At 43.7% G+C, this 27,294-nt stretch overlaps 1 protein-coding gene across 3 annotated transcripts in view; it reads right to left on the bottom strand.

The window, feature by feature from the left end:
• Window positions 1-27,294, bottom strand: part of RERE (arginine-glutamic acid dipeptide repeats) — a 234,945-nt gene that overhangs the window by 22,516 nt on the left and 185,135 nt on the right. For 2 of the 3 annotated variants that reach the window (XM_075279651.1, XM_075279653.1), the window contains exons 7-11: window positions 12,274-12,322; window positions 10,653-10,777; window positions 9,369-9,468; window positions 4,169-4,267; window positions 2,249-2,329 (exon numbers count right to left, since the gene is read on the bottom strand). In XM_075279651.1, the coding sequence (XP_075135752.1) occupies window positions 2,249-2,329; window positions 4,169-4,267; window positions 9,369-9,468; window positions 10,653-10,777; window positions 12,274-12,322 (454 nt within the window). Of the gene's footprint in view, window positions 1-2,248; window positions 2,330-4,168; window positions 4,268-9,368; window positions 9,469-10,652; window positions 10,778-12,273; window positions 12,323-20,366; window positions 20,510-27,294 lie in introns of those variants that run through there. The other variant, XM_075279654.1, reaches the window with a different exon arrangement.

Genomic DNA, 27,294 nt, shown 5'->3' with positions numbered 1-27,294 from the left:
TCTGCAGATGGCGCTCGCTAACCTGGGCCCGTGATGATATAAGGCTTCTATGAAGTGACATTACACCTGCCACCTAGCCTATGTGGTGCAGCTACATCATGCACTGCTCTGCATTGGGGGAGGGGTGTCTCTTTGACGTCTCCATCACTGCTCTTATTCCTCTGACATTTAGAAAACACCTACAGGAATTGTGTTGTTGAACGCCATCTCAAACAGAAAGGAAAGGGAATAGTAGTAGCCGGCTGTTAGTTGACATCTGCGCGGTGCGCCCCGCTGTGTTTCCAGAACGCTCCTGTCACACCCGTGACCTATTATAGGTAACAGCAGATATAAATTAGCTAATTTTACCTGCGGCGGCACAAACTGTTCTGCTGAACACTCAGCTATGCGAGAGGACAAGGAGCTGGGACAGAGCTGCTGTGCATGCAAATCTCCATTTATGTAGAGAAATGGAAAAGTTTTATTGTCAGCTGGAACGTAGGCCAAAGTGTTCATGTACCGAGAGGAAAAAAAGCTAAAATAGAGCAACGGCGCCCAGAATAAAGGGAAACTTCACAACACACGAGTGCTAGAGAGGCTTCACAAACAGAACATTAGAAGATCACCCTAGAAGTCAGGCCACAAGTAATGTCTGTGTGCAGAATAGCGTACTCCTCGCATTATGTTCTTCGCACATCTACCTGTATGGCTTCGAAAAATACCATCAGATACTCTTTGCACGTCTTGATGTCAGTGTTTGTGAATACGCTTTTTCGATGTATGAGAATTAAGAGGTGATGTTTCGGTTATCGGACACGATTGCTGCCTGAAGGTGCAACAGAACTGCGGCGAACCCTTCGAGAATGGCGCTCACCCAGCAAGGAAAGGAACAAAAATACTCCAGATTCAATTCGGCCGGTGAAATAGGGGGATATTAGTAACATGGGATCAAATCTATGGAATCGGGAAACTAGTGCAACCAACTCTGCTCCTAGTGATGCGAGCTATACATACGTACTGCACACAGCAGCATTAGTCTTCAGATGAGGCTTAAAATAAAACTAATCCTTGAGTTTAATCCTTGACATTAGTGAATCCACACCTAAAATGAACTCAATAACCGCATTATAGGAGTGTACCGGAAATCTGCTACCAGGTCTTTGCTGCCCCATATGTAAGGGATGCAAAATGGTGACAAACAACCCAATTATAGTCCTGTGTCATATACTGGACTTCTTGCAGTTGTTTCCAAAAAATTTGTACTTTATTAGGTGCAGTCGATGTTGGAGTTTTCTCAATAAAGTGTTATCTTCCTTATTTATGAGTGGCCTGACTGCTGCTGATTGACAGCTTCTGCCTTATGGTGAATAATAGGGAAAAAGCTGTCAATCAGCCGCACAAGGCCAATGTTCATGAATACAAGGACACTGCGCTCGGCCGACTTTGTGGAAACTATTATAGGAAATCCGTAAGTGAACAGTTCTGTAACTAGGTTGGCAGTCACTATTTTATGCTGCCCTTATGTCAGGGCAACACAAACTTGGTGGTAGAATCCCTCTCTAAAGGGTGGTTCTAAAAACTCCTCACTCCAATCTAAGCCTCCCAGTTCCATGGCCAAGATTAAAGGGATCCCATCATTCACACACTTTTTTCTAGGTACCACATCAGAATAGCCTTAAGAAAGGCTATTCATCTCCTACCTTTCGTTGTCTTCTCCACACCGCCGTTCGCCTACAATCTCAGTTCTTATCGGTATGCAAATTAACTCTCTCACAGCACTGGGGGTGGTCCCCAGCTCTCAGACAGCACTGGGGGCGTCCCCAATGCTGCGAGAGAACTCTCTCCTGCGCCGCCTCCATCTTCTCCAGCAGCGTCATCTTCATCTCTTCTTCCGGCGGTGGCTTGTAACTTCTAGGCCTCGGGCCTTGGGCAGAGCAGACTGTGCATGCCCACAGGCCACGAGAAAATGACCGCTTACAATACTGCACAAGCAATACTGAGAAGACAACGAAAGGTAGGAGATGAATAGCCTTTATTAAGGCTATTCTGACGTGGTACCTAGAAAAAAATAATGTGTGAATGATAGGATCCCTTTAAAGATACGTATAGGCCTATGAGAATCTCTATGGCGCATCCGGTACCTTCTGCTCACCTACAAATCCTGATTCAGGCAAGGATGTGGATTACACACTGGTGCCCCATACTGCTTGCTGTCAACGAATACATTTCTATTACAGTAAGGAACCCGAAAACAAACATGGACACTCACCGTCTCTTTGTTAGGAAGCAATTCTTTTCTAATTCTGAAGAAGTTCTTGCCATATTGCCTTAAACCTTTGATAAACCGTTTCTGTATTAAAACCAAACAAGACAAAGATTTAGGAACCAAAACATGTGAAGCGTCACCAAAATGTAAAACAACAAGTTTACTTGGATTTTTCCTCCTGCATTTAATATTGTCAGAACGCAAAGCAGTCGCTTTCTTGTCATAGTGTTTGTAGCCTGTCGCTTAGGAGGAACTGACAGAATATTAAATGGACTGTGGCAGAGCTTGCTGAAAGTTGCCTTCGTGCTGTACAGTTCGCGTCAGACAGATACATTTCTTCTGTGTTATCAGACAGCGAGGCCGGCGTGCAGGATTTTCTGATAACTGACTTATCACTTTTTATTCCATCAAAAGTCACCATATGAGTGGGGTATGGCCGCCATACACCTTAGAAAACGGAATTTTGTTTTTTTTGACCAACAACTATTCCTGCACACTTACCTCGGCTGAGTGTGCAAACATTTGGAACAGGTCTGGGAATATCTATTGGCAGAATATGGGCTAGTTCACACGGGGGTTCCGCATGTACACATTCTGTCACGACACTCCGTAATGGATTAGGCCCAAATAAATGGACCGGAGCCTCGCGCCGTGGCAAGATAGGGTAGCTTGCTTCTTTTTCCGTTACTAGCTCACGGAAAAAAGAAGCGAGTGGCTCCCATTGAAGTCAATGGGAGCAGTGGATTTTGAGGTAGATTCTGCGTCAAAATCCGCTGCCAACTTACCCCGCGTGATCTAGCCCTAAAGTGTAGGCATGCTGAAATCTAACATGCCTAAACCTTCATTCCTCTTATATACTCCAGCAGGGGACAGTCGGGACACTCCACAGATTGTAGGCAAAATTTTGTTAGATTCAGCAATTTTTTAAAACTTTTATTTATGGCCTATCCTTAATGACCATATATATATACAGCTGAACCAATCTTTTATATATATATATATATATATATATATATATATATATATATATATATATATATAATTGGTTCAGCTGTACTAGACTATACAGTACTATGCAGTGTATGGAGCAGAAGCAGAGCTCTTCGTACACTGTATAGTGGCTGGACGATGTTTTTACCACCCAGCTCCCATTGACGTCAAATAACAAATAATCCTGGATAACCCCTTTAACACCTATTGTCTGTCACTGTCGGGATGGATTGGCTTCTCATCAGAGGGGGCTGCCTACTGACAGTCACTAAGTAATGGTACTTAGTATAACATCTAGCTAGTTAAACGGATTGTTCAGGAGAAGCAGGGGATGGGACGAGAATTTGGCTTTTATTTTTGCTGAAAGGCGTCTGGTAGTGCAGACCAGCCCCATGTGAACGGAGCCCACATGCAATCCCAGACACAGTACATTGACAAGACAGGCTCTGCTTCTTATCTTGGATTGATCCTTTAAGTATGGGTAAGGAAAGGCATGAAATTCTAATCACCAGAAAGAATCAGAGGCCATACTTGCATGTTGGAATGACTTTCCGTTTCTAGGAGCCCTAAAGACTGGCTAAGATATGAATCCCATGTATTACTGAAAGCGCTTCCAAAACGGACACAGGAAAGCCGATCTGATTCTATTCTCGAGGGCAAGCCATAAACCTGCCATCACCTCGGCTCCATCCAACAGTTCTAAGGGCCTTATCATGTTTTATTGGCTGTGGCATCTTATCTGGCTTTTGCTGTGTGATCTGCCTATACGCTGCTGCTGAGAGGCCGGGGCCGAGATTTATTCTGCCAGGTGTATCCAAGTGTCCTTATAAACAGGAGGCAGCTGCCTCGGACCGCTCCTTTTATAGGTAGGTTATATGGGACTTCTTTCTAAACATTGAGGCTTTTCCATCACGGATTACAGCAGGGTCTTACCACTTCGTCTTCTGTCCAGCACTTCTCTATCAGTTTGGGAACCGGCTTCTTCACCAAACGTTGCAACGCCTTCCCGGCATCGTAGTTGCTTTCGTGTAGCTGGAGAAAGCACAAATATAAAGTAGAATTAGATAGGATATCTAATAGGATAGCCAAAGTGATTTCTGTCAAATGTTCTGCTGTCAAAAATAAGTGTAGGAGACTGGTGAGGTCTGTGCACTAATAATAGCAGCCAGCATGGGGCCCTTCAGGGCAATCCCCTGTCTGTACCAGGCAGACGGCCACCTGCACAAACTACTAGAGGACTCCACACCCCTCCGCTGGATGTAATACTCATATGGTTTCCAGCCCCTGGATCCAATCCATTCCGTATACTCCTTTCACTCCCGGCAGATACTTCTTGCTGTGGCCATTATGGGTTATAGGCATAAGAGCTGGACAAATACAGCGGATAAAGCGGCACACGGGACAGAGGAAGCCGTTTGGAGAAGCTAAGCCTTACAGAGCAGAAGCTATAAGCCACCACTTCTGCTTTAAATACCCAGACAGGATCCATTTCTAGCACTTCAGACTGACATTTTTCCCCCCAAACACCCCCCTCAGTCCCCCCTCCTGTGCTCTAACACACAGCCAAGCTCCAGTGGCCAAAAACAGAGCACTGAACATGCCTCGTCTATCCCTGGAGTCGAATGACAGCTCACGAAAGGAAAGTAAACAGCCGTCTCCACGTCCATTTTTTTTTTTAGTCTGCAAATGGATAAACAGCGTGCAGAGTTCTATTCCCCATCGCGGCGCAATATCATTTATTAGCAGGTTGTGCAATCCCCTGGCTGGGACAAGACAGTCAGAGCCACTAATACTAGTATAGGTCTGTAGACCTGGGTCGCTGCTGTATACGGGTTACTAACCAGGCCTGTGCAGTCAGTAGGCCCAACCATCAATCTGCCTCCTATTGTGATGGCTATGCTCCTCTAATTTATAGTCCGTGACCAATTCCTATGTAATAATTATGGAACAATATTAATAACTGAATAAAATAATGAAACATTTTATTTTGAAGCCGGTAAAACATTGACCCTACAAAATTAGTCCCGACTCCTACATAGCCCTGGTCAGCTCTATATACCAAGCACTTAGCGTTATCTTCTCAGCAGCTGCCTCCTTGGTGTAATGGCCGGTCACACCTACTTATCACCAGAGGGTCCAGCCCTACGACATTGCGCCCCCTGTGTTGTCGGATAAACATGGCATACCTGTGTGTTCCTGCTGCTTATGTGACCCCCACAACCTGCCGCAGCACAGATCTATAGAGACGTGTTGTGCCCGGGCGATTCATGTAGAAAATGCCATCTGCAGCCAGTGTGATCTCACCACTTCCTTTTTTCGGTGACACAGCTGGAAGGTTCCTTGGTTTCATAATGAACTCCATTCCCCGTCTCTCACATCTCAACACGGCGCTGCATTCTAATTTATATCTTCAATTACACTGCATATTCTGGAGATACCTTTCCTGTTTCTAAGCTGAATGGGGGTAGGAGAAGGCGGCTCTGGCAACCTGCGCTGCTATAATGAGTCATTACATTGCCAGTTCCACACAATATAAAAGGGGCTTCGCATCTGCTCAGTCTCACGGATACCCGGCAGAAATGTCCATATTTCAAGATTTAGTCAATCCATAGGAATAAATTTCAGTTAAGACGACGAAAATTACATTCTGCAGTTTGGAGGGAGAAAAAAAATACAGAGTTCTGCATCTCTGCCGTGGGGGGGCTTATGATCCATTATCATAGAACAAAGGTGATGTGATGGATGGGCAATGGAAGGGCTATCGTAACTGAAACCCAGACAGTCTATTGTTCCCCGCTACGTATTAATGCAAAAAATTAGAAAAATAATCATTTTTAATATAATTTACATAATATTTTCACCATTCTTTTCATAATAAAGCTCCACCGCAGTTCCTGTAAAAAAACAACAACTGAGAACTGTGATGGAAAGCCAACTGATGCCCATTATACTCAATGGGGTCCCATCGGGTGCTGCTGGGATCTCATAGGTCCCTTCCAACACTGCTGTTATTTTCAGTGATAGAAATGAACAATAGGGGGCAACACGGTGGCTCAGTGGTTAGCACTGCAGCCTTGCAGCACTGGAGTCCTGGGTTCGAATCCCACCAGGAACAACATGTGCAAGGAGTTTGTATGTTCTCCCCGTGTTTGCATGGAATTCCTCTCATTCTATAAAGACATACTATATGGGGCTCACAATCTACATTAAAAAGAAAAAGAATGAATAATAGAAACACACTACTAAACAGAATCATAACCAAGATGTCCCAATGTCTAAAAAAACCCCAATGGGGAGAAGCGGTGGTCTCCAGGGATGACATGCTTCCACCATGGGCTGCTAAGCCTTATATTTAGAAGAGTTCATTTTACATAGCGGCCGCCTACATTCTTATCCAGGCACGTAAAGTGATACGGCACGCCACAAATAGCAAGACACAAGGACGCTCAGAAAGCGCTACATTCCCATGGATCACTACATCTTATCAGCTCCATGGACGCCCCCCGCTCTGCGCACCTCTGCTTTACCGTGTCTGTGCAAAAACATTAAATCACTGCACTGCCGCCGCCACCGCCGCTCATAGCAGGTGCTGCTGTTATTGCAGAAATAAAGCCCTGGATTGTCAAGCCTGATTTATAGCAGGGATGGAAACCTTATTGAATTTCCATAATAATAAATGACACTGCTCATCCACTGCTCCTTTATATCTCCCAGGGCTGCGTATAACTACCTGCAAAATCCAGAAGCAACAACAAAGAGCAAGGCTGTACAAAGAGCTCAGTGACATACATACAAGGCTCTTACTATCTATCTTGTTAGTGCCAACCTATGCCGCAGCGCCGTACACACACGGTGTTTTATAGCAATGTCTGAGCATAAAGTCCAATATGTCTTATATCAGGTCTACTGAAACATACTAAGGTCATGTGGTCTACTATAGATTTTTAGATGGTAAGGAAGGCTAGAAAGGGATTGTGTTACAGAGACAACCCAAAATGAAGTCCAAACCCTAAATTTCTCTTGCGGCAACCCAAAAATAAATTCAGCATCACGTGGCTGCCATTTAAATAAATGGACATCTAGCAAAGCATATATGAGCCAGGTCTGCACTGGCGGGTCTGTATTTAGATGGAAGAGAGGGGACAAGAGATTAACCTCTAAGAACTAATGGGGTACCGTATATGGACAGGGCTGCCTCCTCCGCCACCAGTGCGCTTACATAACCATTCACTTCTATGGGGCCTGACACACAATCCCAGCAGTCCCTTAGCAGTGAATGCAGTGCTGGTGCCCAACAATGTCACACGTTTCCCCTATTCTGTGGATGGGGGTAAGTGTATGTAATAGCACAGTGCCTTTAAGTCTCCCCCTCACCAAGGCTAATTCACCTGAATATAGGTGAGCCAGCAGTGTGATGGCTTAGTAATCTGTATACTATATACATTCTGTCATTGCTGTAATACAGTGGTTCTTAACCTTGTATGAGCTACCGAACCCACCAGTTTCATATGCACATTCACCCAACCCTTCTTTAGTGATAAATCAAATATGATTTTTTTTCCAAATTCAAGACATAGATATATGGTTTTTTTTTACTGGTACACAAACTGAACCGTGCATAGGGCCTAGGGTTAAGAAACACTGCTGTAATGGCTCTCCGTGCACACACTGCCTGGAGGGGAGAAGTGGGCGAGCGCTTCAGCATGAGTCAAATATGAGACAGGAGGGGCGTCTTGGACCACCTCAGGCTCCTCGAACCAAAATAAGAAGCCAAAGTGGCAGACCTTCACAGATAACCATGTCCTGTAGATCCTGTACTGCACATCACTTCTGAGCTTATGACAGGATGATCACAAACTTTTTTCTTATCTTGCTAATATTACATTTGGTCACATTTATCGGTTGCCCTTCTGTCCTGTAATGTGTTTTGTCTTTACATAACCTAGTGGTAGTGGTAATAGAAATAGGGAACTTTGATGTATACTCTTATGATATCCAATAGCTATACTATAATCAGGTCCTGTGATATCATGTAATATAGAAGAGTAACCTGTAGCTATCCGGGCCTTTATCCTGCTGTGACGCCTCCGAGCCGCAGGTTGTCTAAACCCGTCTAACTGGAATAAGGTAAAAGCACTTACTGGTAACTACAAAAAACTGCAATTATTTACATAAAACCGTATCCAGCGAGGGATTATATCTCCGCAACTGACCAGGAAAAAGGTATAAAAGCAAAAGACGCTGAGATAGAGCAGATCATTACTAATATCCATGTGTCAATACCGGCCCTCCACCCTCCCCACTATGAGAACCTACAATGTAAGATTCATCTAGCCATCAATGAACATGACTGGAAATTGTCATATATCTCCTGCTGAAAATCACTTATCGAACCTCCCTGGTGATTTGGGAAGCTTTTATATCTGCATGCGATGCCAAGATAATACCGCACACACGTCCTGCCGACTACTCCGGCTAGTTTGGATTTAAATGCAATTTGAATAAATGGTCTGGTGGTGCAAACAAAGCAAAACACTGAAAAAGTGAAAACCGACAACATTACACATCAATTATAGCCGGGGCCTCTCAAGACATGTCTATATCACAAAATGATTCCAAAGTCTATCTTCTTACACCTGTCTTACAACTTCGTTGTGACGCTCCTCAGTTATTCCTCTTAGAAATGTATGAGTAAATTGACAATTGGGAGTTGCCTGTTGTGTTACGACATTACACATTCTGACACTGTCCAATCACTGTTAGGCTGTGGAGCGACATGCCCTTCAGGACAGGCATTGGTAACACCTAGTTGTCAATTTATTCAAAAATATTCAGAAGGAGTAACAGAGGAACAGCACAAGGTAGGGTTATGAGAAAAGATGCTCCAGAATGGTTATGTTATGGGCCGTACAAGTGTTTTCTAAGATAGACATGTCAGCAGAGAGGACAGGTGCTTTTAGGACAAAATCCCATACTACAGGGTGGTGGATTGGATGACCGCACATGGATTATTGTAATGAACGTTGAAATATATATGCTGTATACCACATTATGGAAGGTTAGTATATACAAGTATATACACAAGAGTAAGTCAGTCTGTATGCACTTGGGATCCCTCACAAGTAATACTCACTGTATTAAGTGCATTGAGTGTTGTATCATCACGGGAAGCAGCAACACAGCCATCTTCTGTAGATCCGCCATCGCACATCCCTGCAAAGGCAGCCATGCTCCTGTTTGAAGAAGTACACGAGAGTTATATATAGTGCTGGTTACTCCCACGTGCAAGGAAATAAACTAAGATGGCCTGTTAGATGAAAATACACACTTCAGTCCTTGAGGGTTTTTTTCTATCCACTTGCAGCTACAACACAGTCCCATACATCTGAGCCGGGACACTGGTGAGCAGGGAAGAATGGCTATAGCATATCCTTGTGATAAGGAAAATGCAGTGCAGTCCAATTCCTATGTCTGTGTCATGCAATGACCCATAGAGATGTTTTTTCCGTATGGGTAGGAGCAGACTAGTGAACAGTAAGAAAAGCTACAACTGAAGTGCCCTGCTATATTGTTTAAAGGGATCCTATAATTAAAAAACATGTTATAAAATAAAAACATGTAGGAATAGTCTTTATAAAGGCTATTCATCTGTTATCTTTATCTTGATGGTCCGCCCCGCCATTTTTGAAATTTTTGTTCATTCTTCATCATGCTCAAAAAGCGCAGGAGGCGTTCCCCTTGTGTTCTGAGCACAGCGTTGTCATCCATTACAGCGCCGCCTTTCTTCTGTTCCATTGGCCATTCTCCTCCTCTTCTTACAGAAGACCACCAACAGAGCAGAGCAGTCAACTGCACAAGTCCGTCGGACATTTTGTGGTGGTTTCATGTAAGAGGAGGTGAATGGCTGACAGAGAAGAAGAAAGGTGGTGCTGGAAGCGATGACAACGCTGTGCTCAGAGTACAGGGGGAATGTTTCCTGCGCTGAGCACAAAGAAGAATGAAGGAAAATTCAAAAAAGTTATAGCGGACCTTCAAGATAAAGGTAAGAGATGAGTAAATGTGTTTTTTAATTATACAATCCCTTTAAAGGGTCTATCCAGGCATGACATGACTCATAGAGGGACAAACTTACAGGACGCAACAGATGTCCAGTAAATATTGTGCATGATTGCCATTAGATACCTCTGCAACCCAACCATCTCGTGTGCAGTTATATCTCTCCAAGCCCAATGTCTATGGACAACCTCTCTAAAGTTGTGCTGCCTCTTGGGCTTACAGGAGTGTTCCAATACACTGTCCCATATGACCAGGTACATGATCGGTCTTGATCTACGAAATACATCTGGCGTCCCGTGTCGCCCTGAAAAGGCTGGTTTCCCGATAATTCATCAAAGCCCTTCGGAGATGACAGACTCACCTGGCCGCCCGGAGATACATCAGCAGATCACAGTCATTGACACCAGGCATCCACACCAGCTCTTCATGCTGAGTGATGGTATCCCGATCGGGGGAAGGGAAAGGTTGTAGATCAGGAAGCTTGGCCTGTGGAGAAGAATACGGTATGAGACGCCCTTGGAGATATATTACACAGTATGTAAAAGTCTGAAGAACAACGCTACAAGTAAACCAAGTCAATAAATAATAGTTGCCATGGCAGGTTATTGCGAAGCTATAAATAATGATGGCCGGCTAGCCAACTAAGTGTCACACTGAAAGTTTTACGGACTGCAATAGCGAATCAGAGGAGACTAGATTTAGACATTTTAAGACGCAGATTATACGGTATTATACTCTGGCAAACCTGTAAGATCTGGCGTCTCCTAGGGTGATGAGGCCGGTCTAACAATAAAATATGCAAAAAAAAAAATAAAAAAAAAATGGAGACGGCTCAGGGGAGTAAACTGTGCCATTAAGCAGATATTACTCTGTGTCGGGAGACCTAATTAGCGGCTTTAGTCATCTGCGGCGATATTAGCAGTAAGGATGGAGAGTACTTCACGGCCAACGCTTTCCAGCCTCTGTAATTACTTCTTACGGATGCAATACAAATCATACTTAAAAAGGCAATATTTATCCGGAACCTGCCAATTATGAGTCAGAGGAACCGCGCCCGAGGCCGCGTTCTAACGCCCACAATTAGCAGGGCAATTTCTGCAGCAAAATGGCACAGGGCATCTATAAAATGCTGTGGCTTGGCTGCTGACAACCTTTGTGAACCTCTGTTTTAACTATTGGCCTTCAACGCGTAGTGTAACTTGTAGCCGAGCTGCACGACTTTGATCACAATGATCACATGTGGGAGCGCCTAAGCACATGACGGACTGGAAGAATTGTGTGGTCTCACCCAAATATAGGATTTTCTAATTGTTGACATCTATTAGCAGAATTGCTTCCTTTACACGTCCAAGTGATTCTGATGTGACAGCCTGACAGTGATGGGGGGGGGGGAATTAAAGGGGTATTTTCTTTTGGGACCCACCAACAATTCTGAGAAGTAGCCTGCTATTCTCCGCACAGGTGTGACCCGGCCGCCAGATCTGTAGGGAAAGTGCCGCACGGCTCCATACTTGTGAATAGGGCTGAACCATGGAAAATAATGCAGAAGCTGCAGTGCTGAATCAGTGTTGCGGTCCTTTATTCTTAAGATTGGTGGAGACCCCTGAGGTCAAACCTATATAATCAATAGCATATAGGAACTGCTAACACCTTATGAGATGTGAATGCGCCATTGTTCCTCCATATGTCTGCTAGCAGAATACAAATAAAGGCCATCAGAAAATGACTTATGGGGAAGTCAGCCAGTTTGCAACTTCTTATGACTACTTCGCCATATTTCCAAATGTTGGTGTGGCTTAGTGTGAGGAAGTATGGCCTCTCTCGTCCTAAATAATTATGGTCCAGGTCTATGCTAGTCCCTAACTGGTGTAGATCTAACTTTAGGGCACACGGAGAGTACATCACCAGTATTTTATGTAACACCAGTCTCCATGAATTGCCCCTTGTGTCTACTGGACATAAAACATACAAATAAGATGTACCTGGTGACTCGGCCCCACGCGAATCTCTCCTTGGGTGCTATTCAGCCTCCTGAAACACAAACAGATAGAAATGATTATATAAAAGTATCAGCAATACTCATCAGACATAATAACACCAAACATGTTCTAAAGACCCAGAGACGAGGCACAAAGGAGTATCTGTACCCTCTAGATGTTCACATAATACATGCAAGGCAATGAGTAAACAAGTGTCACAGTGTGAAGAGACCAGGGCAGGTGGCCGCCTTGCAGATTGTGCCTGAAAGATCTGCTCAGAGGTGATTGAGTTTAGCACTGGCTGTAAGCCACTGTCAGCCATGCCAAGACTGGACGACCCCGGGAGACCGGGTGTCTGTACCTGCTGTGCCCAGCGGAGGCTAAAGCCACAATGATACTGCAGGGTTGTTCCAGGATTGTATTGTATAGAACACAACCCAATGTATTCTTATGGAAGCCAAGAAATTCTTACATTAAAAAAAAAAAAAAAAATTTAAAAAATTATCTCCGTTCTTTATCTGAAAATCCCAAAGTATGCAAATTAAGGAATATACTGAAAACCTGCATAAATCTCCTTTTCAGGAGACAAATAGTGCAGTGTACTGTGTATATACTGTATGCATACCCTACTATAATATTATATATGTGAAAGGTCGTATGTTTGGATGTTTGTTCCTCAATCACGCAAAAACGGCTGAGCAGATGTGAATGAAATTTGGCACATAGATAGATTGTAACCTCGATTACAACACAGGCGTTTATCTCGGTAAATGACATGGCTTCACGACTGTTATGAATTTATATTCACATACTATATTACACTGCTCTTATCTCAGGTTCTGATAAAGCCAGGGCTGTTACCTCTCTATGTAAACACTCAGCTAACCCTCAGTGGATTGTGTACATGCATATGCATATTATCTGATCTGCTCCAGACAGTGCTGACACACTGAATGGGAAAACACCTTTAATCCAAATTGGCAGTTTTCCAATTTTAAACATTCTAGGGGGGGAGGGAAGAAAATCTAATTTGTTGCAAAATTCTAAAACAATGACAGCTAAGAAGGAAGCCAGAAGTCAACAGAGTTCTCCTCAAGCGGAGCTGAGGGGGATCATCGATGCCAACAACACGCTCATTATATGGCTTCGCAGCGAGCTGCTGAGATGCCGGAACAATCACAGGCACGGCGTGAGGAATAAGTACAGCAGCAGGACAGCTTAAGAGCTGCCGAAACAGGAAAACCATCGACGGCAGTAATTTGCTGAATATAGGCGGATCATCGACGACAACAACCCGCAGACGAAGTCGTGGGCAGAGACACACACAGATGCTAGTGTGTGTGTGTGTGTATATATATATATATATATATATATATATATATATGTAAACACATTGAATTGAATGACATGTCAACACCATGCTTTACATTTCCATAAGTTTAACTATATGTTCTTTATTCCTTCCTCATACAAAAAAAAAAAATAACCCTTGACCACGACCCTTTATACACTGTACATTTGTTTATTCTTTAATTTTTAACTGACTGGTGAAAAATACAAATAGATGACTATAATATCCTTATTTACAGACAAAAAAGGCAAGTGTCTACTATGCAGAAAATAAAGATGGCCAATGTATAAGAGGCTCAACCGTGATGTATTTGGGAGCCAGTGTACATAAAGCTACCCTGTAAACCAACTGGTGGTGCATAATGGGTAAGATTCTGATCAAATCTTGGTCATGGCACACGGTGGAGTGATATACGGGGAGTATTTCATTATGTATACCATTGTAGAGCCATACCATACATGGTAGATATCAGTACAATGGAGGGGGAAAGGAACCAAGCATGGTTCAACTTTTTAGTGATGTCTGAATATAAAGCAAACACATAGCATCCTGATGGAGGCCAAAAGGATACTGAATGAATGGTGGCTAGTGACCGACCTGGAAAACGAACGCAGACCCTAAGGACTTAGGTTATATAAGGGAAGCTTTACCAAGCCCAGTGTGACACCACAGCAAAAATACCATCAAAATAAAAAAATATTTCAATTATTATTGGAAATTGTAAATGATTAAAAATAGTAAAAACTGGACCATTGCTTTAGAACTCATTACTTCGGTCGTTTACACGGACATTAAGAGTATAAGTTAATTAAATTAATTTAAAATTTAATTAATGTAAATTAAAAAATAAAAATGAAATTAAAAAGTAAAAATAAAATTTCTATCGCAGGGTAAAGTGGCAGGATGGGAGCCAGGTGTATATCGGTAGGTATATCGGAGCCGGCATGGTGTCTCGGTAGAGTACATAACATTGGAGACAGCATGGCGCGGTAATAATAGCGGTCACACTGTGAGACTACAGCACTCTGCAGGGGACAGTCACATAACCGTGCACTCGCCACCGAGACCCGAGTGTCATCTGATGTCAGTGTGAGGGCTTTAATGTCTCCGTCACACGGAAGTGCATCAAACACCGCCACCGCCATTTGTGGTGTTATGATCCAGAGACCTCGCGGTTTATTCCCTGTGAGGAAGGTGTTAATTCTCGACTCTTGGACGACATCATTTCTACAGGGGGAAAGGGAAAAAAAAAAAAAATAGCAGAAAGACACAAAAGAAACAGATCTATCAAAGCCGTCGCCATGGCAACACCTTAATATTTCGGCCTCTTCAGCGGCGGCGAATTACAGAAAATGACAAGATCTTCTCTCTGAAAAAACGCTGGTTGCTATGGAAACGCTGTGCTCACTGAGGTAAACACGCGCTGGACAGCGAGGCGCTGGGGACGTGAGATGGCAGGAGGAGGTGTCATGGTGGTGGTGGCCGCGCAGACCCTCCTAGTACACACATACCGGAATGATCTGACCCAAGACAAATAATGGCCTCCGCGCTGACTGCTCCCTCTAAAGGGGCCTTACATAAGAATTCCCCGTCTCCTGTGGATGCAAGACCGGGGGGGGGGATCCACAATCCCTGCAGGAAATTTACATTTTCCTCTGTATTTTGGTCACGGAAATACGGCACCGACATGACCTATGCATATGTATGGGCTTGCTTCCATTTCATGTTTTATCATTATCATACAATGGCGGTTACAGTTGTAGCAAATCTGAACTTATAGCGGAGCTGTGTGCGCCTGATGCAGAAAGGAGTTTGTCATCTTGCAAAATGCAAACCACCCATCTCGGCCAGCTAAAGATAAAAGCGTGTTCTCGTCACCCCCAACTCCTCAACAGCCATGTACCCTGCCGTGCATGACAAAAACCATACAAAGTGGGGGCTACGTGACCAGCAGGGGTAGCAGCCATCTACCAAGACAAGGTATCTACCAGACATGGAGACACCCCAAGTATGGCCAGCTTCATGACAGCCATGCTCCTCAATAGCTCTTCAGCCGGCAGCTACTCTTCCCAATTACTCCATACACATGGCCGGCCAGTCTTACCAAAGTCAGTGTATTAAGTCGGCATCCATCCATTCATCTATGAGGATATCTAGAGTGGTTAGAAGGAGTAAATGTTCTGTCCCTATAATCCAGGTATCAATGTGGGGTCAATGACAAACTCAAGTCTATATATAATAAATGCATAAACAGATGTTTACAAAAGTCAAATTACACCCCTAGGCCAACGCTGGGCTCACAACAGTGACAGGCGACCGTCTGGTGAAGGTCTGTCTATAATCGTCAAATGGAAAAGTCCTGCAAGAATGACCTTTTTTTTTTTTGTGTGTGTGTGTGTGTGTGTGTGTGTGTGTGTGTGTCTGGCGTCAGTCAACATAGAGGACATACGACGAACACCATTATAATCAATGGGGACCATCAGGCTCTTTCAGCGTGCACTATTTTTGGGGTCTGTTGTGAACCAAGCCTAAGAAGTGCCAAAATGTATCCTACACAATAGTCCAAATGGAGGATTAAGAAGTTACTGGACAAAAAAATATAAGTATATTTATCTATACAATATAGAGAAAGTCACAGCACCCAATGGCAGAGGGGTGTAAGCTCACAGGAGCTATATATTGTGACTTATACAATGTATTCATCAAGGAGACTTCAAAATGGAACGCCTAAAAATAGTCTCCTTAAAAATAGCCAGTTGTAGAATGTGAGCCAATGGTGGAGGCAAATCAATGGTCACGTCCCAGAAGGAACCATCAGGACCGCCACAGGACACCTTCACTATCAAGGATTTAAAGGGAACCTGTCAGGTGGGTTTTTTCACCATAAAGGGGCCCCATGATACGCAGGACCATGTAACGCTCTGACTGCGGGGCCCCTCCGAACACTTTCTATAAGGCTTTAGCAAAGTGAAGTGATGAATATCTGAAAGCATAAAAAGTCATATGCAAAATACCCCAAGTAGTCACAGCGGGTGGGGACTAGTCACACCATCGCCTGGGCCATGACACCTCTCTCATAGTCCCCTCACTCCCTGATGTCACAAAGAGAGATCTCAATCATGGCCAGGAGGTATGACAAGTAAGAGGATGGCATGACTAGTCCCCGCCCACTGTGACTACTTGGGTTAATTTGCATATGACATTTATACTTTCAAACATTTATAACTTTACTGCAATAGAAAGATTACAGAGTGTCAGCAACGAAAAAGTACGTCATCCTGCACAGGATAGGGACAGGTTATGATACAAAAAAATAAAAATAAAAAATAAACACCTGACAGGTTTCCTTTAAGGGCTAGTTCACACGTAAAACCCACCTGGCTTATTTTGGTCCCCCCAAAAAAACACTTCTTAATTAGGAAGCGTTTTTTTGACCTTGAGGCGTTTTGTTTGGAGCGTTTTCTAAAGCAGTTTTTGGTTGAAAAAAAAAACCAACTGCTTCAGAAAACACCAGGCATTTTTCCCCTCCCCTAACGTGAATGGACTGTAAAAAAAAAACCACGCTAGGCGCTTGTGTCATGTTTTTTTCTTGTTTTGCAAAAAACCGCTAGGCGTTTTTCGCCTCCCATTCACTTGTATTGCTTTCCTCAGGCGGAGTCCGCCTGCAGAAAGGTGATGTCGCTTATTTTTTCTGCTGGCAGCAAAAAACTTTTAGCAAAAAAAAAAAAAAAAGCTAGCAGTCTCCATAGACCACCATTGTATGGAGGCGGATTTTGAGTCGAAATCTGCTGTCAAAAATCTGCCTCATTGTCCCCATGTGAACTAGCCCCAAGACCATGAGAGCAGGTATGTGATGACAGATAAACAATGTGCGTGTCCATCACCCAATCGGACAATTCTAAGGAGTCCATCAGGAACATAGATTTGTCCGAAAATTGGCAGAGAGAAATGTCCTGTGCGGAGGACTCAGTGTAAAAACAGTGGAAACTCAACAGACATCAAGCAGACCCTATTATAGTCCATGGCGGTTTTAACGGGCTCCCCTGTCATTCGGGTCCCCGGCGGATTTCCCCAGTGCAAGTGTGAACCTAGCCTAACACAATAACAAGTTGTTCATGGACCAAATTGATGTTAATGCAACGCTTTTTTTCAGGTAAAAGCATCGCAATGAGGTAGGAGAGTCTTGAAGACGGATCCGGTTTTGGGTGGATTTTTCAAAATAAAAGGATTAATTATTTGATATTATCTGGTCCAATTACCAATATAATTAATTTATTATTTATTCCATATTCATATTCATAGGAATCAATCACTGGCTTTTTCATGAGGATTTTTACTGTCCTGTCTGACCATGGCTGTCAGGCTGTGGGAAGACAGAGGGGTCAGAGTTGGTGCTGCGGCCTATCAGACCCATAGCCTGCTTTATTATTAGCCCTGCTCTAACTAGGAGAGAGCCTATCTAGTCCGTCAGTCCCCATATTGTCTTGGGATTTTATGTTTTTTGTCTGTTTTTTTTTTTTTTACCTATAAAACACTGGAGGTCCCCAAAACCTGAAGTACAAAATATGTCTTTGGCACATGGCCCACCAATCCTATGTGTAAACATTGGTGGCTGATACCATGGCCCACCAAAAACTGGTCACTGATTGTAAGAGCGACTTTCTGTCACTATTCCTAGATGTGTCTCCCAAGCGTCTACATAACCATATGAGCACAATACACCATCACGGACACAGGTCCATAAATTACTCTTTTTGTTGTGATAGATAACAGAAAATTTTTCAAAAAAATTTTGGTAAAATTTTCCTGCATCCTCCACAGTACAGCATCGGATAAGTTATGGCTCTGTACAAGTCTGAGGTTATATGGAGCTGTAATACACATGTCCATGAGCTCTAGGAGTATATACTGTCCCGACTAGGCCATGCTCCCACTACCAGCGAACGTCCGTTGTTCTGATCAGTCAGCGGGACCAGACCACGGAGGATAATGTTTGCCCAACAGACTTTGCTTTGATCCAGCCTCACTGAAGCCAATGTTAAATTAAAAATGGACAGTTCCATTGGTAACTTTTTTCATTTTCATTGGGAAAAAAATAATGCAGCATGTAGAATTATTTTTTCTGCCAAAAACAGAAAGCCGGTGGAGGAAACCTGCCATTTTTATTTTAGTACTGAAGTCAAAGGCGACAGGCAAAAACATGAAGTGTCAATTTTTATCTGTCGACAGTGAAAACTTTCATGTCCCTCCGACTGATCAGGACGGATAGGGGATGAGACAGTAGTGTGAACCTAGTCCTAGAACATGAATGACCTTGTAGACTATGACGTACATAAGAAATGTTCATTAAACTGTCCAAAATGGAAATATTACAAATTTCTTGCACACTGTCCCAAAAAACAAACAAACAAAAAAAACCCCTCATTAACATTACCGTCAACAAATCCAGTATTGCTGTTATTTTCATGTATGTGTTCCAATAACTGAGCAGAAAACTGAAATACAAGTGTGAACAGAGCCATAGAAAGATAATTCCCAACACTATAGGACAAGACAGGCTACAACTTTCTGATAAACTTATAGGCCAAAGCTCTATACAAATACACACGTCACCCGTCCAAATATTTCTTAGACAAATTAGTCGTCTTTTTATAGTCCATGAATATTTCCATATTCTATAAATATTCACTTCTAGACAATCCAGAAAAATCAACGCATTTAAGAAAGAAGCTATCACAAGGCGATCCAACAACGCCAAATACCCTCAAAAGTTACAACTAACGCTAAACTTTTTCCCCTGACGTCAATGACGTCTCGTGTTCCCTGGACCCCAGCAAAGTCCCAAATGTCATTTCAATTACTCTGTTGACTGTAATTTACAGGTTTCTAAAATAATTTTTTTTGGCCCAAGTTCTAATTAAAGAAAGTAATTTTTTTTTTTTTTTATTAAATATTAAAATAAATACTAATGTATTTTGTCCTAAAAATAATAAATATCCCACAGCCTGCAAACTAAAATTTTATATACTACCGGCTGTGAAAATACATTGAAACGTTCGAAAATCCGCACATGGATGGGGACGTGGACGGCGCGGTTACAACGACAGCGCGCACCAAGCTGTGATTAAGCAGCGGGACGTTGCAGATTAGGTGGATTATTTGCTTTTTAACTTCCAGCCCATTATCATAATAATTCCCATCATTAGCCCGGGGAACGTAGACTTCTCAATCAAGAGAAAAGTTCCACCCACAGCTGTAGGCAGCCAATGACTCTCCAACTCCAACCCTCCCGAAAACATTATCTAAACAGTCACTGCAGGCCCAAAACAGTACACCGAAAGGAGCCACATAGCCAGCCGGGCAGCCTCCATAGCATCTCCTGGCTCTACAGAGACCGGCGGAGGACAAAATACTTCCAGGCAAGCCTTAAGAAACTACCAAGACTGAAATGCACGGCGAAGTCAGGGGGTGGAAGAGGTTAACGCGGCTCTGCAGGAAGAGACGGAAAAACCGGGGATGGTGGAGCAGAAAAAAAAAAATGAAGGAACACACGGCACAGAGCGTACCTGACAGGGCTGTGTTGCTGACAGGTAAACAAGCAGAACGGCTGCGGCCATCATCATGTACAGCCTTGCAGTGACATGCAATATTAATAAAACAGGGGCAGCAAACAGTCCATGGTAAACATTGCACAAGCCTGGGGAAGAAGCAGCAGTGCGGGAGGCCAGGGATGTCATGTTCCTACCTGCAGGGGCTGAACAGGTCATCCATCACTAGCACAGATGCTGCTGGCTCTGCCTGGATCCCTCAGCCTGCAGTTCCTGCTCTAAACTCTAGCCTTTTTCTTACTCTAACTACTCAAAATGGTGGCACATGCAGTCAGAGACCTCAGAGAGCTTTCACTGAGCTTGTGCTATGACCTCAGCCTCCACGCACAGCGCTGCAAACTTCCCCCCTCAGACTACAGGCACTGAGCATGTGCTGTGACCCCCTCCTTGCTTGTTTCTGGTCCACTCCCCCCCTCCAGCCCCCCCAACTCCTTTCTAGTCTTAGCCACAGACCTTCCTACAACGCAATCAATCTCAACCCTGCTGTTTCCGTAAATAAAGCAGAGTACACAGCCTCTGCTAGCACCTCTCCCTGGCATACTAAGCTTGTGTGCAAAGACAAGGCAGGGGCCCCAGCCAGGGAATCTGTGAGCAACGCCGCCCCGAGCTCCTGCATCCTCCATACAGCGACAACTGCTACACACAGCTAAGCAGCCAGATGGCAAAGCCACCAACACAAGTGGCGGAACCGAAGGAGCATCCGATCCGGGGGGACGAGCCAAAACCACAGCGTCAATAACCAAAGAGGCGCACGGAAAAAAGCAAGGGATGGAAAGGGCATAGATTAGCCATAAAGGGACAAATACGGCTGGATGGAAGCTGACAATAAGCAAATCACAGGCTGGAATCTGTGGGGGAAAAGCAGGCAGCAAGTGCTCAATCTGCCTGTAGCACCTTCACAGGTAAAGGGAAACATTACACAGATCTGATTGACATCAAGGATTGTCTGTGCAATGGAGAACAGGACAGGTCAGGTCATCTAACCTTCTGGATGAGGATTCAGGACAGGGGACTATGCTTTATTAAAGGGGATGGCCACGTTCAGAACAATATTGAGAAACAAATGTTATTGTTTGTACAATAAAAGGATATACAATTTCCCAATATACTTTCTGTATCAACTCCTCACGGTTTTCTAGATTTCGGTTTACTGCCATTCATCCAGTTACTTCTAGTGGATAAAACTCTGACCATGGCCATGTGATTTACGGCCCATGGTCACGTGATTTACGGCCCATGGTCACGTGATTTACGGCCCATGGTCACGTGATTTACGGCCCATGGTCACGTGATTTACGGCCCATGGTCATGAGATGAGCACACAGGTGTACAGCGGATTACCATCACATGACCATGGACTGTAAATCACATGATCATGGACCGTAAATCACATGACCATGGACCGTAAATCACACGACCACGGACCGTAAATCATATGACTATGGACTGTAAATCACGTGACTATGGACTGTACATCACGTGACCATGGACTGTACATCACGTGACCATGGACTGTAAATCACATGACCATGAACCGTAAATCACATGACCATGGACCGTAAATCACATGACCATGGTCAGAGTTTTATACACTAGCAGTAACAGAATGAATGACAGTAAGCAGAGATCTAGAAAACCGTGAGGAATTGATACAGAAAGTATAATGAAAAATTGTACAACTTTTTATTATGCAAACCATAACATTTGTCTCTGAACATTGGTCTGAAAGTGGCCATCCCTTTAACTCTGAATTCAATTTAAAGAGATATAATATTTTAAACTGGACTTCCCCTTTAAGGTCTAAGGCTACAGTAATTTTCCATAATCATTGTACAGAATTTAAAAGGTTTTCCTGGAATAAAAAACAAAAACAAATGAACTATCCTAAAGACAGATCACCAATATCAGATTTGTGGGGGGCTGACACCCAGCACCACCATCAATTTTAGCTGTTCTCAGTAGCTGATATACAGAGAATAGGGCAGGACACAGACAGCATGGGTCTCTATGTAGTGGCCAGACCAGGTTACTGCAGATCACCTACCATTCATTTGAATGGGAACTAAATTGCAGTACCTCAGTTTCGTCACTACACAGAACAGTGATGTCTGCTTCCTGTTTCATTCCCTGTATAAGCTGCTGAGAAGAGCTAGCTGATATGTAGGTAGGTGTCTGACCCCACAGATCTAACTTTAGGATAGATAAATATTTTGCCCAGCAAACCCCTTTAAAGAGGACCTTTTATGTTCACCTGCACATGCGGTTTTACATACCGCTAGAAAGCCGGCTGTGTGCTGAATACTGTTATGTACCCATAATGTGCCCCTGGGCTGGAGATCTCAGTGCTGTGTTAGTTTCGGCACCGATCTCTGCCCACTGTCAAAATGACGACGTTCCTGATAGTCTAGCTGAGCTACCCTGTACTGTCAGTGATGATGCTAAGCTGTGAGGAACAACCCCCCAGTACAAGTCTATGGACAAGTACTATAAGGGTGGCCATTCCTCACAACCTAGCTAGACTGTAAGGAACGCCCTTCTGACGGTGGGTGGAGATCAGTGCCGAAACTAAGCACCAATATCTCGCGCCTGGGGGCTCATAACGGGAAAGCCAACAGTGTGCTGTCTGCTTTCTAGCAGTATAAAACCGCATGTGCCCGAGGACATGAAAGGTCGTCTGTAAAGTATACACCTAATTCTACAACAACTTCATTAATGAATAGTAACTTTGTAAAATAGCTTATTAAACAATGGGGGGGGTGGGTGGGGTGGGGTGTTTCCTCCACTTATCACACTGCTCATCTCCTATCAGACTGTATAGAATGATTTCTGTATTCAGCTCACACAAAAGAAGTCTATGGAAAGGGGAGGGGGGAAGCTGAGATTTATTGCATTGTTTTGTGCACTGGTAGACCCAGGGTTTCCATCCTAAACCCAGGGGAAACTGGACAGGGGATGGCTTGCCGGCGTGGAGCTTTAAAACTCATTAATTTGAAAGGGTTTTTAAAAGTGACCACCGATGTCTGTATACGACTGTTGGAGGCCACGGCAGGCACATTTTGGCCCTATTCTAACGCGGCTTCCAACGTCAAAATCAGAACCAAAATACGCCTAACCGTGCCCCGTGTGAACTAGGCCCAGTTCACATCTGTGTTCGGTATTCCCCAAATGGAAACCTATAAGCATTAAAAAGCAGTTCGGTAAGAAACCACACAAAACCTATAGACTATAATAGGCTCCGTGTCTTTTCCGCGCAGTGTCCGCACAAAACATGCTGAAAGGAAAGTGCGTCATCAGTTGCCTCAGGTTATCACCGCCCCCTTCTTAAAAGACGATCCCTCCTTCTACACCTCTTCACCGCTTCTTTCAGAGCAGCTAGTCATGTACAGCGCGATTAATATCTTGCACATGCGCTGTACGTGTGATTAGTTGCTCTGAAAGCAGAGGGGTGTAGAAGGAGGGATCGTCTGTAAAGAAGGAGGCAGTGAGAAACGGAGGCTGCTGATGACTTACTTTTCTCTCCACATGATTTGTGCAGACACCGCGTGGAGAAAACACACGGACCCTATTATAGTCTATGATGCAGGGGTGCTCGGAGCACAGGGATAATAACGCCCTCGGTGCTCCCTGAAGAGTAATTTGCATATGAAGAAAACCAATTTAATTTAAACATGGCTGCGGGGATCAATGAATGACAGGTATGCCTAGAATAGAATCTCTAAAGGCTATGTAAAGATATGCTTAAAATCATACAGCCAATGTTAGGTTCCCTTTAAGAGTTTGCCAATCATTGAATCTATTATTTACATGTGGCTCCCCCCTGCTGTTTGCAAAAGCATATACATGCTAATGTGTAATCTACCGTCAACATGATCAGTATGAGTTTATTTGTCCAGTGGGTCTGACTAACAGCTCTCTCACACATAAAGGGTAAGTTGCCAATCACTGTGTAGGACCGCCCACTGGACTCCTAAGCCCAGAACGATCAGAGATATACATGAGTAAAATAAAAGTTATGTGGAATCTTTTCCCAAAAAAAATAAGTGTATAAATACACACACATACATTGGGGTCGGGCAATTAATTGGAAAATAAAAGAAATAAAAAGTCAATGCAATTAATTGATAAGAACTTTTTCTCACATGGATTATTTAAATTACTTTGTATCGGCGCCATTCTGCTTCACCTTGTCCCTGACTGTCCATTAAGGATTACTGATATGTGAATACCTGAAACCAAAATTCAGTGGCAAAATACACAGGGGGTGCGGCGTGAAAAAAATCGAGTGTCCTAAAACAAGAGGTTTTTTTTTTTTTCTCCGAAAATAAGACAGGGTCTTATATAATTTTTTTCTCTGAAAAAGTGCTAGGGCTTATTGTCAGGGTAGGTTTTATTTTTCAGGCACTGAAGTGAATCACAATCTTTTCTGATTTGCCCAAGACGGTCTTGTACAATGGATAGGGTTAGTAACCGTAACTTTTCACAACTGATGGTTCTGGGGCAGTGGGTCTCTCTCTACGCACTTTGTGTGGCCCTCTCTATCGCCTCTCCTTTATACTAAGGGGGAGGTGTGGTAGTGCAGTAGAGTGCGCAGGGGTGGCACCTGACATGTGGTCACGTAGGTACTTGTGCCCACAGTATAGTAGTGGTCAGGAGGCAGAAGGTGGGACACTGGAGCAGGTGGGCGCAGTTTGCCCTGCCGTGGCATGATGGTTAGGAGCTACGGTATATCTATGGTCTGCCTAAGTGACGTCAGTGACTGGAGGTGATAACTAGGGCTTATTTTTGGAGAAACAGGGCATATATATATATATATATATATATATATATATATATATATATATATATGTACACATACCCGTGTATTTACCAACTTCAACCTATAAATTTTGACAAAGATGCCAACAAGACACAGACAGCCAGGGTCAAGGCCTGATATGTTTTGCTACTACAGAAGGGCCATCTAATTTGAGCCTGTCATGTAGGTATAGGACAGATCTAATTCTTATGAGTTAGTAACTTTTAAAAAAAAAAAAAAAAAAAAAAAAAAAAAAAAATCACTTTATGGCGGGTTCACACCTGCGCCCGGTCTGACTTTGTGTCCGATTAAAAAACAAAAACGGTTTCGCTGTGGAGACCAGAAGACGCTCACGGGCGGTCACTTTGAAAACCCATTCAAGAGAATGGGTTTGAAAACAGTCTGCTGATTTCCGTCTCCTGTCCAGTTTCTCGGGCAGAAGACGGAAACCTGAAAGCAGAGACCGGGGCGCAAGTGTGAACCCGCCCTTACTTAAAATAACATTCAGTGTGGCTTAACAACATACATCAAAATCTAAGGGGGCGATCACACTACTGTTGGTGTCCGCTCAGCAGTGTCCATGGTTATTGTCCGTACAAGATTTTAGCAATGGACAGGCAGAAGACGGAAACCTGTCTTGCCGAGTCCGTCTGTGAGCGCCGTTAAGTGTTTTATGCTCTCCACGGCGAAACCGTTTTTTTTTTTTTTTCCAAACCAGACACAGAGTACTGCATGTCCGACTTTGTGTCCGTTTTTTTTTCTCTAACAGACACTATCAGAACGGACATCCAATGGTAGTGTGAACCCACCCTTAAAATGACACACAAGCTGGGGACCAGCGATTTAGGGCTACGGCATAAAAAGCTAAAGAATAATATGGATACTGCCCGAACCTTAGAGCTCTGTTCACATCTGTGCCATGGAAACAGATCTGTGACATATTGGACAGACCAGTTAGTGACTAAACCAAATACTATAGAAGCCTTAAAGGGGTTGTCCCATCACAAGGACCCTATCTATACTGCTTGTTAATGTGAATGTAAGACTTTTCCTAAATACACTGCTTCAGCAGAACTGCTTTGTTTGTCCACTATATCACTTTATTAAATTTTTTTGACACATCCCTTGACTTCTCTGGTCATAAGTCAAGTGATGTATCTGCTGCTCTGAGGGGGGTAGTCTACCCTTTGGGGGGAAGGGGCCGCCAATAGAGAGGCGGATGCCGGGACGGTTAGACGCCGGCACAGATGCCTGTAACATCGCTATGCTCCTGCCCTCCCCATCTGTGCCGGCATCTACACTCCCCGGCATCCGCCTCTCTATTACAGTGGATGCCGGGTCTGTATTCACATATGCAAAGCCAAGCGGCGAGATGCCCTGCGTGCACGCTCATAGACCAGTCTAGCCTTCACAATGCGAATACAGACCCGGCACCCGCTGTAATAGAGAGAGGCAGATGTCGGGTCTGTATTCGCATTGTGAAGGCTAGACTGGTCTATGAGCGTGCACGCAGGGCCAGCAGCATCTCGCCGCTTGGCTTTGCATATGTAACCCCGCCCACCAATGACGCAACAAAGCAGGAAGACAGAAGATTTAACAGCAATGAAGACTGGTGAGTATGCGACGTGGGAATACCCCTTTAACACACATATCCATTCATCTGTCCAAATTGTACTACTATAACATACAATATATGTATATTCGGGCAACAATAGTGCACAGTACGTCTCCCTAATAAAATCAGGAATTGAGTAAATGTTGAAAAATGATTAAAGCATCATAAAGCAGTGAGATCTAAGAACATGGAGAAAGTATACGTTCAACAGTAAAGCTATGTTCACATCTCTATCCAGTGTCTGTCCAGTACAGGCCTGTAAGAAACCGCAGGTCAAGGAAAAATGTGGCAACGACAAGTTATTCAGTTCAAAAATTTTAATAAATAAAATAATTAAATACTGTAAATGGACACATGCCATTATAAATGATGGGATCCTGTGGGCTCCAGGACCCCTTGTTATGCATCAAAGGACCAGAAGAACAGAGATCATAGATGAGATGTGAACATAGCGTAATGTAATAATAATAATAATAATAATAATGAGGATTCTGGAACAATAAAACAGAAGACATACGAGAAACTTCAGGACTGGAGGGGACGGCTCGGGGCCAGACTTACAAGCAGCACTCACATAATACAACTAGAATAACTCCCTCTAGCTGTAGGAGCAGGTAACAACAACGTGCACAAGTCCTGCCTTTTCCTTACAGAA

This window comes from Leptodactylus fuscus, chromosome 6 (assembly GCF_031893055.1).
Source record: "Leptodactylus fuscus isolate aLepFus1 chromosome 6, aLepFus1.hap2, whole genome shotgun sequence".
In the NCBI taxonomy this organism is placed as follows: domain Eukaryota; kingdom Metazoa; phylum Chordata; class Amphibia; order Anura; family Leptodactylidae; genus Leptodactylus; species Leptodactylus fuscus.
This window is presented reverse-complemented; position numbering and strand designations above follow the sequence as displayed.